The sequence below is a fragment of the Desmodus rotundus genome, chromosome 6, assembly GCF_022682495.2.
Source record: "Desmodus rotundus isolate HL8 chromosome 6, HLdesRot8A.1, whole genome shotgun sequence".
Lineage (NCBI taxonomy): Eukaryota > Metazoa > Chordata > Mammalia > Chiroptera > Phyllostomidae > Desmodus > Desmodus rotundus.
The window spans coordinates 115,337,841-115,353,603 of record NC_071392.1 but is presented as its reverse complement, the minus strand read 5'-3'; the positions used below and the strand labels follow the sequence as shown (position 1 = coordinate 115,353,603).

General features: G+C 46.7%; 1 protein-coding gene across 1 annotated transcript; it reads right to left on the bottom strand.

The window, feature by feature from the left end:
- Positions 1-12,995: 12,995 nt before the first annotated feature.
- On the bottom strand, positions 12,996-15,695 carry ZCCHC3 (zinc finger CCHC-type containing 3). Its single transcript, XM_024559537.4, has one exon. It carries the CDS (start codon positions 15,693-15,695, stop codon positions 14,478-14,480), a length of 1,218 nt encoding a protein of 405 aa, XP_024415305.1. The 3' UTR covers positions 12,996-14,477.
- Between the last annotated feature and the right edge of the window lie 68 nt (positions 15,696-15,763).

Below are 15,763 nucleotides of genomic sequence, written 5' to 3'. Positions count from 1 at the left end.
TAGTATAATACAAAAAAGGAGAAGTATTGAATCAAGGATTTTCAATTACATTAATATATTTCTTTGGGAAAAAGCATACTTCTATAGCAGTCCATTGCAATAATTATGTTACATTAATTACAGTTTAAAAGCAAAGCACTTTAAGAATCTGTAAAACAATTTCACTAAATAATAATACAATTTTACTAAGTAATAAAATTTGCAGTAGCCACACTTCACAGATTGCTCTTTGTTTTACTGTTTTAAGTTTTCAGTGCAAAAGCTTTAAGTGGTCACGTGAAATGAGAGAATCGAAGCAACTCAAGTTCTAGTTCTTCAGCTGCATCATCGCTGTGCTGTCGTTGTTTATATTGCATCTATTGTTGAAACACAGACATATGTTGTGCCAACAGGGCTGGAGACACAAGTGCTCAGGAACAAGCTTGAACAATTCCAGACTGTTAGGGACTTACTCTCCAACTAATGTGTGTGGCTGGGTCTGGCTCGGCATGTGGTGGGGCCTGAGTGTGTAACTGGGAGGGCTCTGAATTGGCTTCCTTGTAGACCATAATGTTTATTAGTGTATAAGGAATTCAAATATGCTGATTTGAAGCTTACAAATACTTTAGACTCCAGTTAGACTCAACTTGATCTTTAGGGGGTGGAATTTTATCAGTGACAGGGCTTAGAATTAGGAGCACATGGTGGTGATAAAATGCAGAGAGCCTCTCAGTCAGTTGTACTACTGTCCTAAATTCTCTTCAGACACAGCCCCGCTTGGTACATCATGGCAGAGCAGAAGCTCCATGAAATTGGAGGACCCACCTGATCTCCTCTCTCACCTTTGTATCCCCAACACCCAGCTGAGTTTGGCACAAGGTAGACTGAATATCTGTTCAAGGAAGGGAGGAGGGAGCCACTCAGATGGGTGTGGCTATGCCAGGCACCATCAAGTAACTCCACCCACCCCAACTGTCTAGCTCCAAAACATCAGTCTGCAAATGGGCATGATCCTTAAAAACGTTCATAATGAGTCAATGAGAGCAGTAAGAGCAAGGTAAGTCATTAAAAAAAAAAGTCCTCACCTGAAGATACGTTTTTATTTATTTTAGAGAGAGAGGAAGAGAGACAGGGATCAGTCACCTCCCGTCTGGGCCCCAACCAGGGATTGAACCTGCAGCCTAGGTATGTGCCCTGACCAGGAATAGAACCTGCGACCACCTGGTGCATAGTACGACGCTCCAATCAGCTGAGCCACCTGGCCAAGGCAAGTCATTTTTTGATTCATCTAAATGTATTCTTAAAACATTCAGAGGTTATGATCGTGTGTGTGTACTTCGGGGCTCCTCCTTTTACCGCATAATAGTATAGAACTGTGTGTGTGGCCCTTGAGCACTTAAACATGGCTAATGTCAATTGAAAGGTATTGTACAAAACTCTCACCACTTTCAAAGACAGCATAAAAATGTAAAATACCCCATTAATGTTTGTTCTATTGAGATTACATGTTGAGATTATACTATTTCGACATATTGGGTTAAATAAAATATGTTAAAACTAACTTCACTTGTTTCTTTTCTACCTTTTTAAATGTGGTTTTTGGAAAATTTAAAATTGCATTTAACGAGTTGCTTTGCATTTCTTTAAAACAATTTTTTTAAGATTTTATTTATTTTTAGAGAGGGGGAAGAAGGGAGAAAGAAAGGGAGAGAAACATCGATGTATTTCATGGATTGGCTGCCTCTTACACATCACCAACTGGGGACCTGGCCTGCAACCCCAGGCATGTGCCCTGACTAGGAGTTGAACCTGTGACCTTTTGGTTCGCAGGCTGGCACTCAGTCCACTGAACCACACCAGCCAGGGCTAAAAACAATTTTTTATTGTTTTTTTTTCCAGCTTGCTTTATAGCCAATATTTCAAATAGACAGTGTGAATATAGAAATTGGAGGTTTTTCTGGTCTTTACCTAGCCAAATAAAAAAGTTGGTAATCTTTTTGCCCACTCCTAAACTTTAAAATATGTTCTCTTTTGGGGGAGATTATTTTTTTAAAGCTTCTCTATGAAATCCCAAAGTCTTTAAACCCCCTGACGGAATGCTGGATTGCCAACCCGTGAGATGCAGTTCGAATCTCAGAGAAGCACGAGGTGGAGAGGAGAGATCAGAACCGGGGGTATGGTCACATTGAGAAGAGGACAGTGTCAGAGTCTTTTCAGCAGCACAGCCAATGGCCCTGGGGGATAATCAGATCGAGAGAAGGAAGGGGAGGGTGACTAGATTCGAGAGAGGATTATATCTGGATAGTGGGTCCCATCTGGTGATTCTGAAATCACACCCCATTGGCCCATCTCTATATCTCCTGGAGTAAAATCCTCCTCTCAGCTGACCCTGAATTCAGTAGGCTTTTCTCTTTGGAGTGACTATACAATTTATCATAAAAGGGGATACTATTAGTGATTATGCTGGAAAAACAGAAATAAACTGAGACTGCCCAGGTGAACTGGGAAGTCCCAAGTCATCCTCATCTTATTGGCTAAATTATAGTGGATTCCCATAATTCTCCGAAGTCAACCATGGACATACTGGGGCTTTAACCAGTCACAGACCCAGGATATTAAGTCAAATTTGGTTCGATGTTGAGTCTTTAAGGAGTTATTTTACCTCATTTGCCTCAGTTTCATCATCTACAACATTGGAAGAGCCTAATAGTTCAGGACACGGGGCACGGGAAAGGGTCAGTGAGTGGTAGCTATTACAAGAGCAACAACAAAAATACTCTGTGTCTTCTGTTTTTTTTTAAAAAAGGAGAAAAAGGCGAAACCGTAGAGACAGTATAAAGATCTGTGGTTGTCGGGGTTTGGTGGGGAGAGGGCTGAACAGGTGAAACGGAGCGGTGAAACTTTTCTGCGTGACCCTGCCAGAGTGGATACAGGGCATCATGCGTTTGTCAAAGCCGCTGGAACTGTACGACACAAAGAACCTCACTGCACGACATGTTAGAGAATCATTTGGGACATCTGGAGAATCCCGAGACGGAATGTGGCATGTGACGAAATAATCAACTGTACTACAAATGTATGAAACAACCTCCTCGAAGGGGGTGGGGGAAAGGGCGCTGACTGCGGTAACTTGAGAAATGAGTGGGGTCTATAAAACTGAAAGCGTAAGAAAGTGTCCTGAAGTACTACACTCTAGTTGATGAAGTTTCCCGCGGGCGTATGGGTGAGCAGTGCTGGCACTGCTACACGTGTGTACTGGAGCCGAACGGTTGAGTACGGGTGGTGGGTGGTGGGTGGTGGGTGGTGGGTGGTGAGAGGTGGGAGCCGGGCTCCTCACTGTTGGAGTAACGATTTATAGGTAAGAAGAGAAGGAGGCTGGAATGATTCACATAGTAATGGATGAGAGTAGGAAATAGAAAAAGTAACTCATGTTTAGCTTAATATAGATACACATGGTTACATACAGAAATATTCATAGATAGGTGATAAATACAGGTTAGTATGGAACTAACATATTTATCACATATCTATAAATATAAATATGTGATAAATACAGGTTTATTCTAAAGAATATATTTATTTTATAATATACTCACATAGATTTCTTTGTTCTGTTAGTTGAGAAGGCTTCCAAGAAAGAACACCCCAGAAATGAGCACACTTAGTGCCAGAGCTTGGTTTCTAATATCATTCTCCAGTAGGGGGAATCAGGGCTGAGTTCCTCTGAGAAATGGCTGATTCTCGGACTGGAGCAGGAAGTCCGCAAGCCGAGCCTGGGGCATCACACAGTGCCCGAAAGTAAGGGGGTGCTCAAGAACAGCAACAAAAAGGAAAGGCAAAGATGGGGACATGTCAGAGCAACACAGGAGCCAAGTCAAAGAGTCTCAAAGGCCAAGGCTGGAACAATTTGAGTAACACCATTTAGTATTAGATTATAACCTAAAGTATGAAGTAAATATCGATGAGTCCATAGTGATAGAAATAAAGAACTGAATTAAAAAAAAAAAAAAAACGGGTAAAGAGACAAACCTTCAATGCAGAACAATTCCAAATAATTTATGTAGAAACCCCACCCTGGAGGGGGTGGGGCATAACCCCCCCTTCTTAAGTGTGGGCTAAGCATAGTCACTTCCTTCCCAAGAGGATGGCACGGGAGGGGGAGAAGAAAAGTGACTTCACAGTGGAGAAGCCTGACAAACCCTGCCTCAGCTCAGCAAAGTCAGTACCAACAGGGAGGAGTCTTGCTGATGTCTGAGGAACAGCCCAGCCAGGAGCGACCTGAGGAGACAGGAGCTAAACGCAACGTGGAATCTGGATGGGATCCTGGGATAGAAAAAAGGCCATTATGTGAACACTAGGGAAATCTGAATTCACTATGAATTTTAGTTAATAACACTATCAATATTGGTTTACTGATTGTACAAACACACCATGTAAATACTAACAATGGAGGAAACAGGATGGGAGAAGAAGAACTGTGTTTTCAATGTTTCTGTAAATCAAAAACATTTTAGAAAATAAAGTTTATTTTTTTAAAAAATGGCACTAGGTTTTAAAAAGACGTTTAGTTTATCTAGACTTTAGAGCATCAAAGCCATTAACAGCCTGCCTTCAGAATGGAGTGTCTTCAATGGATGAAGAGAAATTCTAATTTGTCCTACAGTTTTAATATGCTTTGAATCCAGGAGTTAAATTGTCTAATAGAAGTCAGCTACCAGTTACTTGGGTCCATGTCTCGTGAACTCAATAGCAAAAACTCAGCGCCTTTAATTTGCATGTATTATATTTGAAATACAAACAAGGAAAGATGACTAGTTCCTTGATCATTTTAAATTAAATGAAAATACCCGTAATGAAAGAAATCCACTTAGAGGAGATTTCAACCCCATTGTCTAAATTTTCATTGCCTAAAATTTAGTAGAGAATGCCATATGGAAGTTTGTTCTCTTTAAATAAAATGCCAGCCAAAGATTACTCAAGGTACAACTGACAGAGGCTTGACTGTTAATTCCTTCTAATTTGGAGAATTCCTTTTTTTTTTTTTCTTTTTTGAAAATCGAGTCTGTTGCTACTTTGAATCTAGAGGGAAAGCAGAGTCGAAGTTCATTAGTAGTGTCCCTGGGCCGAGGGCGGGCTCTAAGCTAAGGGACCTGTCCATTGGTAGGCTGCGGGGCAGCTGTGGGGCGGGGGTGCCTGGGATGGAGCTTGGAGTCCAGGATGGAGCTCGGAGCCCATTGGCTGTGTCGCTGGAGGATGGTGTAATGGACCGCCAAGGCCTATGCAGCCCGTTTCTACGGCAACGGAGGCTTGAAAGAACCACTCAGATTTCGGCGTTCGCCCCCAACTCCCCCTTCCGGAGGGGGCAGGGCGGCCTGGATTTGAGGGCCGGTGCAGGAGGCGTGGGGGCTGGGAGTTAAGGAGACAGGGCCTTCTTCGGACCAACCTAGCCAAGCAACATTTGAACTGGGTTCGAGGAACCTGGCCTGTGTGGCCACTGGGAAAAAAATCAGCCAACTAAAAAGGCATAAAGAAGAAAGAGGAAAAGGACATACAATTCCATCCTGCACTGATTTCTGCACCGTTAACATTCACATGTGAATGAATACAAAGCCTGACACAGAGTAGGAACCCAGGGCTCCATGGGAGGGAGAAAGAAAGGAAGAGCAGAGAGGGAGGGAGGATCCAGGATGTGGGCAACGTGGCGTGAGACAAAGTGCCCGCCCTCTTGGGCGGAAAATCCGTAGACCCCTAGAGTTGACGGAGTACGACAGTCGTGGCCATGGGAGCTTGAAGGACAGAAGGGTCGCCCACACACTGCGAGGAGGGAGGCAGCGGCAAACAGAATCCTGACTGTGCCCTAAGACAGCCTGGGTTCACAATCCTGCTGGCTCTGCCACTTCCCAGCCGCCAGTGCTTCAGCTCTCCAGATCCCAGTGTCTGTGTGTTTGGGGAGAAACACACAGCACCTACTTCTCTGAGTTGGTGTCAGAACTGAACTGAGATAATACCTGTCAAGTTCTTAATACGATGCCTGAAACAGTAAACTGCCCTCACCAGTAGCTATTATCGTAATTGAAGAAGCAACAGGATTTGACTAGGTGGAGAGAATAGGGAGGTTAGCATTGCTGGTGTGGGTAAGGAGGGAGGAACGGTGTGGAAGTCCTCCAGGAGAGACGGGTTTGGATGTCCTAGAGAAAAGCATGGAAGGTGGTAGCCGGAGGGCAAAAAGGAAAAAACAGCAATGATAATTCCTGTTTACCGAGGGCCTGGCCCTCTGCCAAACCTTTACATGAAGTGTTTCTCTTCATTTTTTCACCAGCCCTGCTCAGGCAGATGCCATTAAACCCATTTTTCTGGTGAGGAAACAGCCCTGGAAAGGTTGTGTAGCTAAGAAATGACACAACCAAGCAGGCATTTGTACAGCCCGGGACAAGAGTACAGCTGGAGTCCCGTATACCACATGCCTCTAAATAGAAGTCATTCATCAATCTACAGTAATGTGTTAAATGAAATATATTCTATTCACTTCCCTGACAAATATACCTTCATAACTAACTGGAAGGCCAGGTTCAAATTAGAATTTCAAGAGCCTCAGAGTTCTGGGCCTGAATGTGTTGGCCCAGAGTGCACTACCCCCTGGATCCTGCCTCCAGCCTTTGTCCAGCTGCCGCCCCTCCTGCTGTGAGGGATGCTATGTCCAAGCTGTCTGGCAATGAGCTGCTTAGAGACCTAAGCCTGAGGTCTATAAAGGTGCACCAGACAGTGCAACTTGCCCTCAGCTGAGATGGACCCAGGGGTGAGGCCCACGAAGGCTCTGTAAAAAAGCTTATGGATATTTTGGAAGGGAATGCTGGGGGCTCAGAGAATGTTCTAGAAAGGGAAGGCAGTCCTGTAAACTGAAACACTGCGGTTCCATTCCCAGTTAGGGCACATACCTAGGTTGCGGGTTCTTTTCCCAGCTGGGGTGGGTTCGGAAGGCAACTGATCCATGTGTCTCTGTCTTTGTCTCTCTCTCTCTCTCCCCCCCCTCCTTCCTGTCTCTCTAAAAGCAATGAAAATATGTTCTCGGGTGAGGATTTAAAAAAAAAAAAAAAAAAAGGAACAGGGAGGGCAAAGACTGTGGGTAGGAAGTGTCTCTTGTGCCTACAGAATCCTGGCCCTGTTCCCTGAGGAGAGGTAGTGGGGGCTCAGCGCTGCTCTCTCTGGGGGAAGGGAGTGTTGAAGCCAGGCATCGGGAATCCAGGAGCTTGGTGCCCTCCTCCGTGCCTCTTAGTGCCAGTCGACGTGCCCGCGACCTTTCAGTGATATTGCCTCAGAGAAATAGGGAGCATGGGCCTGACCTCCCAGGCTGAAGGAAAGCCTCATCAACATGTGAGAAGACTGAAGGAATGAATTACTTTTTTAAAGATGAAGGCTTAAGCCCTTCTCCAGTGTGGAGTCAGTGATGGCTGTGCTTAAGGGTATCATTAAATAGGGACAAGTAGACACATGTTCTGACCTGTAACCTCAGCCAAGTTTCTAGATCATTCAAGCCATAAATATTTACTGGGCTTTTACTGTGGTCCAGGCACAGTGCTAAATGCTGGAGCTACAGCCAAGAGCAAAAAAGCCATGGTCCCTGTCCCCTCCGGAGCTCAAAATTGAGAGACAGAGGCAGGTATCAATCAAACCATGGCATAAACAAACATGTCACTGTACCGGCAGTAACTGTTGGAAGGAGAGGAGAATTGTAAGAGAGAGGGTGTGGTCTAGAAGGTTGGGGAAGGTTGAACTAGGAAATGGCATCGGAGCTGAGCGCCGGGGAAGGGAAGGGTTAACCTTGTCCGGGAGGGTGAATTCCTGGAATGACTAGCAGCAGCCCAGCCAGGGTAAGGGGTGAGGCCCAGAGGAGGCAGGGCCTATGGGCCCCAGGGAGAACACATAGTCTTTGAAGGTCTTTAAGCTCAGATTTCATTTTGAGGACTGTTTTTTTGCATTGAAGGAGACCAAGCTTGGAAGCAGGGAAACCAGATTTGGTTGCTGCAGAGTGTTGAATTTTCCCATTAAAGCTGCTTATTTTTCAACATGGGGGGAAATGGACTCCTGCCTTTGCAGAGTCTACAGGAACTTCTTTGAAGTCTTCTGCTTCGCACTGAATTTTTGTTATTAGTTTTTGGCCAGAGATAATACATTAGTCAAAACAAAAACAAAATAAAAACAACCTTCCCCAAAATGTTTACCTTCCATCCCAAATCTCTAATATCTAGTTCTTCTCAGAAGCTACAACAGTTACCAATTTCAGTAATATCCTTCCAGTTATTCTGTGCATAAATAAGCACATATATTTATTCCATCATTTAAAATTGTGATACGTACATAATCACATTGAACACTTTACACCTAGTGATTTTGTCAATTATACCTCAATAAAGCTGAAAAAGTGAAACTAAAATGTAAACAGCATACCATATCTTGCTTTGTTCACTTTAAAATGTGTCTTAGAGATTGTTCCAGATTCATACATACGGAACTGTTTCTTTAACAGCCGCACAGTGCTCTCCTATTCGGATGTGCCCTAGACGACCTACGTGGCTCCCTGATAGACAGTCAGATTATTTTCGGTCCTTGGTACCCCAAGGAAGGCTTCAGTGAGCTCATCCTGGTACACTCATATTTGTGATCAGGTCCAAGTTTAGTTATAGATCCATTTCCTATAAATGATTGCATGTTAAAGGACGTGTGAATTCTAAACGTTAATAGTGCCAAACAAACTGCTTTCCAAAGACGTCAGTCCACGTTGTATTTTAAAAAGCTGCAAAATTGCCATTCTTTTCTATAATAAACTGTGTGTATTTTCATGAAATCTGCCCTCTGCAATATACTTAGTCACACTGACAAGCCAGCAAGTGGTCTGTCTGTATGTATCCACTGGCTTTGCACATGTCTGGTACACTCTTCACGGAACTCCACCTTCAACTTGGTGTGATCTGACCCTGCTCATCTTTAGCTTCCTCTTGTACCATTCCATACTCCACCATAATGAACTCTTGTTGGTGCCACACCTACGGTGACATGAAGAGAAGTAATGGGCATTCTGGCTGAGTATCAAGTCCCGAAGGAGCCCAGGAGCCTCCTGTTAAAGGAATTGGATTGGCATTTTTAAAAAAAGATTTTATTTATTTTAGAGAGGGGAAGGGAGGGAGAGAGGGAAACATCAAGGTGTGGTTGACTCTCTTGCGCCCCCTACTGGGGACCTGACCTGCAACCCAGGCATGTGCTCCGTCTGGGGAATGAACTGGTGACCCTTTGATTTGCAGGCTGGCACTCAACCACTGAATCACACCAGCCACGGTTGGATTGGCATTTTAAGATTATTTTTCCTTAATCTGTCTCCTGCCCCCATCATTCTGCTCTGAAAGGCTCCCATGAGTAACCTCCACATTACTCAATCCAATAGGTACTCTTCAATCCCTTACTTGACATTTCTGAAAGTCAATTTTACGTGATCTCTTGCAGCACTCAAAACACTTCTTAATCCCTGCCACTTGCAACTCTCCTCCCCAGTTTATGTGTCTCCACACTCTTGTTTTCCTTCTGTCTTCCTGGCTGTCCCTTATGAACTTGTCATGGTATACTTTTCCATCAGGGAAAACTCTCACAGAGTTGCTTAAGGTACGATCCAATTTGCTGTAATTTTTCTTTCCTCTGCTTTCTCTCATGACCCATCAGGACATTGTAAAATCATATAATGGGTCATATAAGCACTTATGAAACAATGAAGCAATAGAATAAAAATATCAGGGCACTACCCACAGGGTTAATATTATAGATCTTGTCGATTTTTTTTTTTATATATAAATACACATGTGCATACACGTCTGATGGCTGCAGTGTAAAATGTACATCTTATGTGGGTTGTGGATGGAGTGTGAAAGCTCTGGCTACAGGACTCGTGTGTTTATTTCTCAAGCCCGGAACTCTCCTTAGAATTTAAGACTCTGCATATTGAATCACCTATTCCACACCTTCTCTTAGACAGCTTCTATGGAGACCTCAAATTCAACACATCCAAAAATCAAGCTCAAGCGCGGGCAACCTTTCCCCAGGTGCTTCCTTGCCTCTCTTTTTCTCCTAAGCTCCAAGGGCCCTTCTTTTGCCTCTGTAACTTGTTCCCTGAGGCCACGCAGCTCAGCTGGCTCATTACTTCTTCTTCAAAAAGTATTCTAAGCACTGCTAACCGCCCCCCTACGATCTCCAGCCTTACTTCGTACTACCATCTCCCTCCACCTCTTCGTGGAGAGTCGCAGACACACATTGAGTCGCAGACACACACAGGGAGACACACATTGTAGCCACACTGGCTGGGCTGGATATAGTCAGTCGGCAAACAACATCCATTCTCACTCTGTTTATGTGCCTTCCTGTGAGATACATGCAGGAAAGCTACAATATTTCCTTCCAGGGGCTCCAGCAAGTAGATGCACTTGCATGAGATTTGGAAAGTGGAAGAACGCAGAAGTCAAAGTTTCAGCTATTTTTGCTTGTAAGGTTGTGCAGACACCAGCTTATGGTTTCTGGCTTCACTTGACATTTCACTGTTCCAGCAGAACTGGCAGTGGCTCTCTGATCCCAGCATCCTGTCCTTGGGTGGCAGCTTCAGCAGTGTGTTCTCAGACCCAGCCTTTCCAGCAGTGACCTCCTGGCTCCTTCCTGACTGTGACAGAGGCCACGGCTCCCCTGGTAGGTGAGTTTCTATGGAGTTCTAGGAGTCATTCCATATACCCAGCCCAGGACCTATCACTTTCTTCAATAACTAGTGGTTTCTGCTTGCAAACCTGAACTCCATTTGCTTTCTAGATTTGGACAGGGCTCCTCCTACTATAGAGTCCTTATACTTGTTATCCCTTTTGCTTAGGCTAATGCCCCAGTCACCCCTTCACTCCCACCCCCCACCTCTCAATTACCTCCTTATATATCCTTTCCATCTCAGTTTAAACATGTTCACCCTGATGTTATCCCTGATCTCTCAGACCAGCTCGGTTTTCCTTGTTAAACACGATGTCACTGCATGTTTCTTTTAATGCGTTAGCACACTTTGTAATTATGTACCTGGTTGTGGGACTCTAGAATTTGAGCTCCAGGGGACTGGACTATCTTGTTTTATTCCCTTGTCTAGAGTCGTTGCTTAATGTATGTGTTGAATGAATGGACTGGAGGCAGCCAGACTCAAGGGTGTTAGAACAAAATCAAACCTCCAAGTAACACTGACAAGCCCCGTGTCACCTCCTTTTGGCCTTTTCCCAGCCACCTCTTCCTTTGACTTTCTAGCCAGCTTGAACATGCACTTTTCCAGGTCTCTGCACAGGCTGTTTCTTTCTTTCTTTTTTTCTTCCTTTTATTGATTCCAGAGACGGGGGGAGAGAAAAAGAGGGAGACACACATTGATGTGAGAGAGATGTGAGAAACATGGATCGGTTGCTTCTTGCACACTACCCAGGTGGGGACCAAACCCGCCACTGAGGCATGTGCCCTGACCAGCACTGAACCTGCAGTTTGCAGGGCAATGCCCACCCACCTGAGCCACATCATCCAGGGCTGCACAGACTGTTTCTGCTTCTTGGACGTCTCTTCCCTCTTCACCTGGCTTCATTCATCCTGCTGGTTTCGGATGAGACATCATCTCTTCTAGGAAACTTGTCCTTCGGACAATTCTGTACTCTGTATTTTTTCCAGTGTTTAGAAGTACTTAACACTATATTAAAAATTGCTTGTTTCTTGTCTACATCTTTCTCTGCAAACACACTGTCTTGTTCACGGGTGTATGCAGAGAGCCTGGCAGCTAGGGGATCTCTGCACACTCCCCTGCAGTCCATGAACAGTGAGGACTTGTAATTTGGGGCTGCTAGATGGGGAGAGGAAGCTGGGGGAGGTTTGTTCCACTCCAACCCTGTGGCTCACTACCCAGATGGCCAGGCAGGAGGCCCTGGAGCCGATTCTGTGGGGGATGGGCAGGGAAAGTTTCTTCCTCTGCTCCCTCCGGGAGAGTTGCGGGGGAGGAGCAGAGAGAGGGAAGATCCTTCCTAGGCGGCTTCTTGGCACAGAGCCTGCTAGGAAGAAGGGGGAGGGGAGTATGATGAATGCAGGCTTTCTCCGGACCACTGGCCTCCAAACCCTTCGAGGGAGAAAAACCGGAGGCAAAGAAGGGGAAGAGATGACGGCAAGGGAGGACTAGAGGGAAGGATCTGTTTGCTTTGGGAGATGGGATGCAGAGGGGCTGAGCTGCCTCTGAAAGGCAGGATTCCCAAGAGCCACAACCAGGCCCCAAGTACACCGTATGAGCTCTGGAAATACCCTGAAATCACTGGCTCAGAGAATCAATACAGTGGGAACTTTCTTAGAACCTGATCATCTTAACATCTCAGCTGGGAAGTTCTTCAGAGGGTTGGGTCTGGGGTAGAGGGGAGGGAAATCTCCAGAACTAGCTTGGAGTCAGCTCTCCAAGAAGAGTTCTGGGCTCTTTCTCTCTTCCTCCCTTAATAGCTGGAAGAGATGGCATTTTTTAAAAAGCCTATAAATACTTTGCATCCAATTCCTGGCACTTACAATAACTGTAAGATGATGAAACTGACATCTTCCCTCTGTCCTTCCCACTGGTTTGTAATTTTCCAAGGGTAGAGAGTCCTTCCACTATCTTGGTGCCATTCAGAACTGTGGTCTCAAACCTGGCAGCCCATCAGAATTGCGTGGGGATGCTTGCTAAAAAATGTTTTTCCTCGATCCAGTGATTCCAATTCCTTGGAGCTGAGTTAGGGACTTGAAACTTGAGTTTTAACAGTGTGCTAAGTGATTAGCACACTGGGTTTGGGGGTGGGGGAAGCAACTCCAAAGGGCCTGGCACAACAGGAGGTGCTAAGTGTTGCCTGAAGGGGCTGGAATTGTATTTGCAGGGTAAACAAATGGTGTGTAGGAAGTATGGATTGAACTAGGGTCTGTGTACCCATGGATCTAACACTTTGAAAGGAAATAACACAGCAGTGTTAGCAATACAAAAGATAAATATTTATTCAGAACAAAACTTTTAAACAATGGATTTTACATTCTAAGCCACAAGGAAATAGCAAAACATAATGCAAAGGGAAGACAAAAACTAAAAGTAGTGTATTGTCTTTTCTCCTTTAACTTGATTAACAGTTGACCCAAAGCCCTCTCTCTTGGCCTGTTTCAAAAGTCCATTTTGGAGTTAACAACTCACTTGTAATTCTACTTTGAAACAGCCTTTCTCCTGGGAGTCAGGAGGCTGCAGATGAACTCCATTAGCTGCTTCTCTGGGGTTTCTAACTATTGAGACTAAGGTGCAAATGTAAACCTTTGGTAGGATTCCTTCCACAGGAGCACCCCCATTCGTCAGTGGTGGCAATGAATGGGGAAGGGGAAAGCCCCAAAAGATCAGGCACACTGTAACCCAGATGTGGTACCCCAGGGAGCAATGAGCGCACCCTGGATTATATTCTCTTGTCCCTTTTCTATTATATCCCAAGTATTCAGAAGCCCCTGATAAAATCTTGTTTTTCTGCTTCCTCCCCAGATGATTTCTTAGCATTCCTCTGGGTACATTATTCTGCAGAGATGAGACTTCCTGGGCCCTCAAGTGTTGAGGAAAATGTTGTGAAGTGTGAGAGGTAGTGGAATGAGCACCGGGCTTGGGGTCAGGGAACTCTACTCCAGGCTAGCTTGGGCACCAGACAGCTACGTGATTTTGACCCAGTCATTTAATCTCTCGGGGCCTGTTTCATTGTTGGAAAACCAGGGGATTGGTGTAAGCCAATTTTTAAGTCCTTTCCCACAGGAAAATTCTAGATTCCATGATTCTGTGAAAAATGGCCCCTAAGCCACCAAAAGAGCTGTCACAACGTCCATGCATTGTAATGCCGTAAGAGAGGCCCTTGGCCACGATTCAGACCTTACTGACTCAGATTACATACACTTCTAACAACACTGGTTTCACAAATTCTCAGACCACACAGATCAGAAGCAGCAAGTTAAAAGGGAGGGAAAGAGCTGCAAAAGCTAGACACCCTGACGGAAGCCACAGTCAACACTGTGTTTTCAAGTCAACACTGATGGAGTGCCTACCACGTGCTGGGCTTCGTACCTAGGGCTAGGGCATGAAATTGAGTCAGGCAGCCCAAAAGGGGGAAATCTGGGGAGAACACAAGGCGTACGGAATAACAAGTACAGGGGAAAAAAAAAATCCCCGAATACAAAAACAAACTTAAAAAACAAAAAGGGACTGGCGACATATCTCCACACTAACTTCTCGGTAATCGTTACTGATGACAAAGTCATCAATTCAGAAAGGCTGAAATGGAGTAAACTTGATTTAAAAAGGCAGAAAGAGTTATCTTTTGTAGGTTTAAAAAGATCTCCTTCGAACACGATAAAAAAGGGTCTGAAAAAAAGTTTTGGCACTTAAGAGGGGTAAACTGGCTCTGTAGTCACCCTGGCAAGCAGGTGGGCGTTCAGTGCCCGGCTACACCTGTCAGCTGAGCTGCCACGGAATTGTGAACCGCTTTGGGACACTGGGCAAAGGCGTGTCCTCGCTTGCCACAGAGGTTGCACACGATGCCCTTCCTGCAGTAAGGGCTCAGATGCCCCTCCTCCCCACACCTGAAGCACCTGTCCTGCGTGCAGCTGCCACTCAAGTGGGTCCGGGAACCACATTTAAAGCACGTCTTGGGCTGCCCCTTGTACCAGCTGTAACCCCGCTCGGCCCCTAGGAAGAAGGCCCCCGGTAGGTGCCTGACTCCACCCTCCCCCTGGCGCAGCTCGATCTCGCACTTGTACTCCCCAGTCCAGATCCCAAACCTGTCGGTCACTTTCACAGGCACGGCCAGCACTTCGCAGTGGCGCTTGAGCCAGGTCACGATGTCCTCCACGTCCACGGTCTCGTTCCGGAAGAGGATGAAGAGCGTCTTCAAGCTGGACTTGCTCCGCCCCAGCACCACGAAGTTCTCCCAGCAGTCCTCCTGTTCGCGCTTCTCCTCATAGACACGAAGGAACAGGGCCAGCTTCTCCGCCGAGCGAAAGCTCACGTCGAACTCGCGGCTGCCCGGGATCTGGATGACCGCGTAGATGTCGCTGGGGTCCATGCCGATGGAGCGCAGGATGAGTGAGCCGACCACGAAGTCCCGGGTCGGGCAGGCGCCCTCGTCTCCCTGGAAACAGATGCGCACGAGGAAGCGGCCCTTGCTCGCGCCAGGCGCTGGGCCCGCCACCGTCATCCCCGGCTCCTCCAGGGGCGGCCGCTCGGCCGCGTCTTCGGCCGCGCCGGGCCTGCTGGGGGTCGCCATGGCCGCCCCCTCGGCCTTCTTCCTCCTGCCCGTCTCTGCTGAGCCATTCTTCTTGCGGGGGTCCGCCGCCTCGCCGGCTGGGTCTCTCCGACGACCTTTCGGGTCCCCACGGCCAGCCGGGGGGAAGTCGCCAAGCCCCGGCGCTGCCAGGCCCGCGGGGGCGCCGAGCCCCCCGCCCACGCCGCCGCTGCTTTCCTCCTCCCGCCGCGGCGGCCGCGACTCGCGGAACTCACCCTTCTTCTCGGCCAAGTTCTTCACCACCTGGGCCCAGCCCATCTTCTCGCGGCCGCCCTCGTTCTCCTCAGCCCGGCCGGCGGGACGCGCGGGGGTCAGAAGCTGTAACCGCCCCCTCTTCCTTTCCTCCTCCGGGCCGCCGCCGGTGGCCATTTTACCTCCTTCCCAGCATCCTCCACTCGCTCCCGCAGCCAAAGGGCGCCCATCGCGCGCGGTGCTGT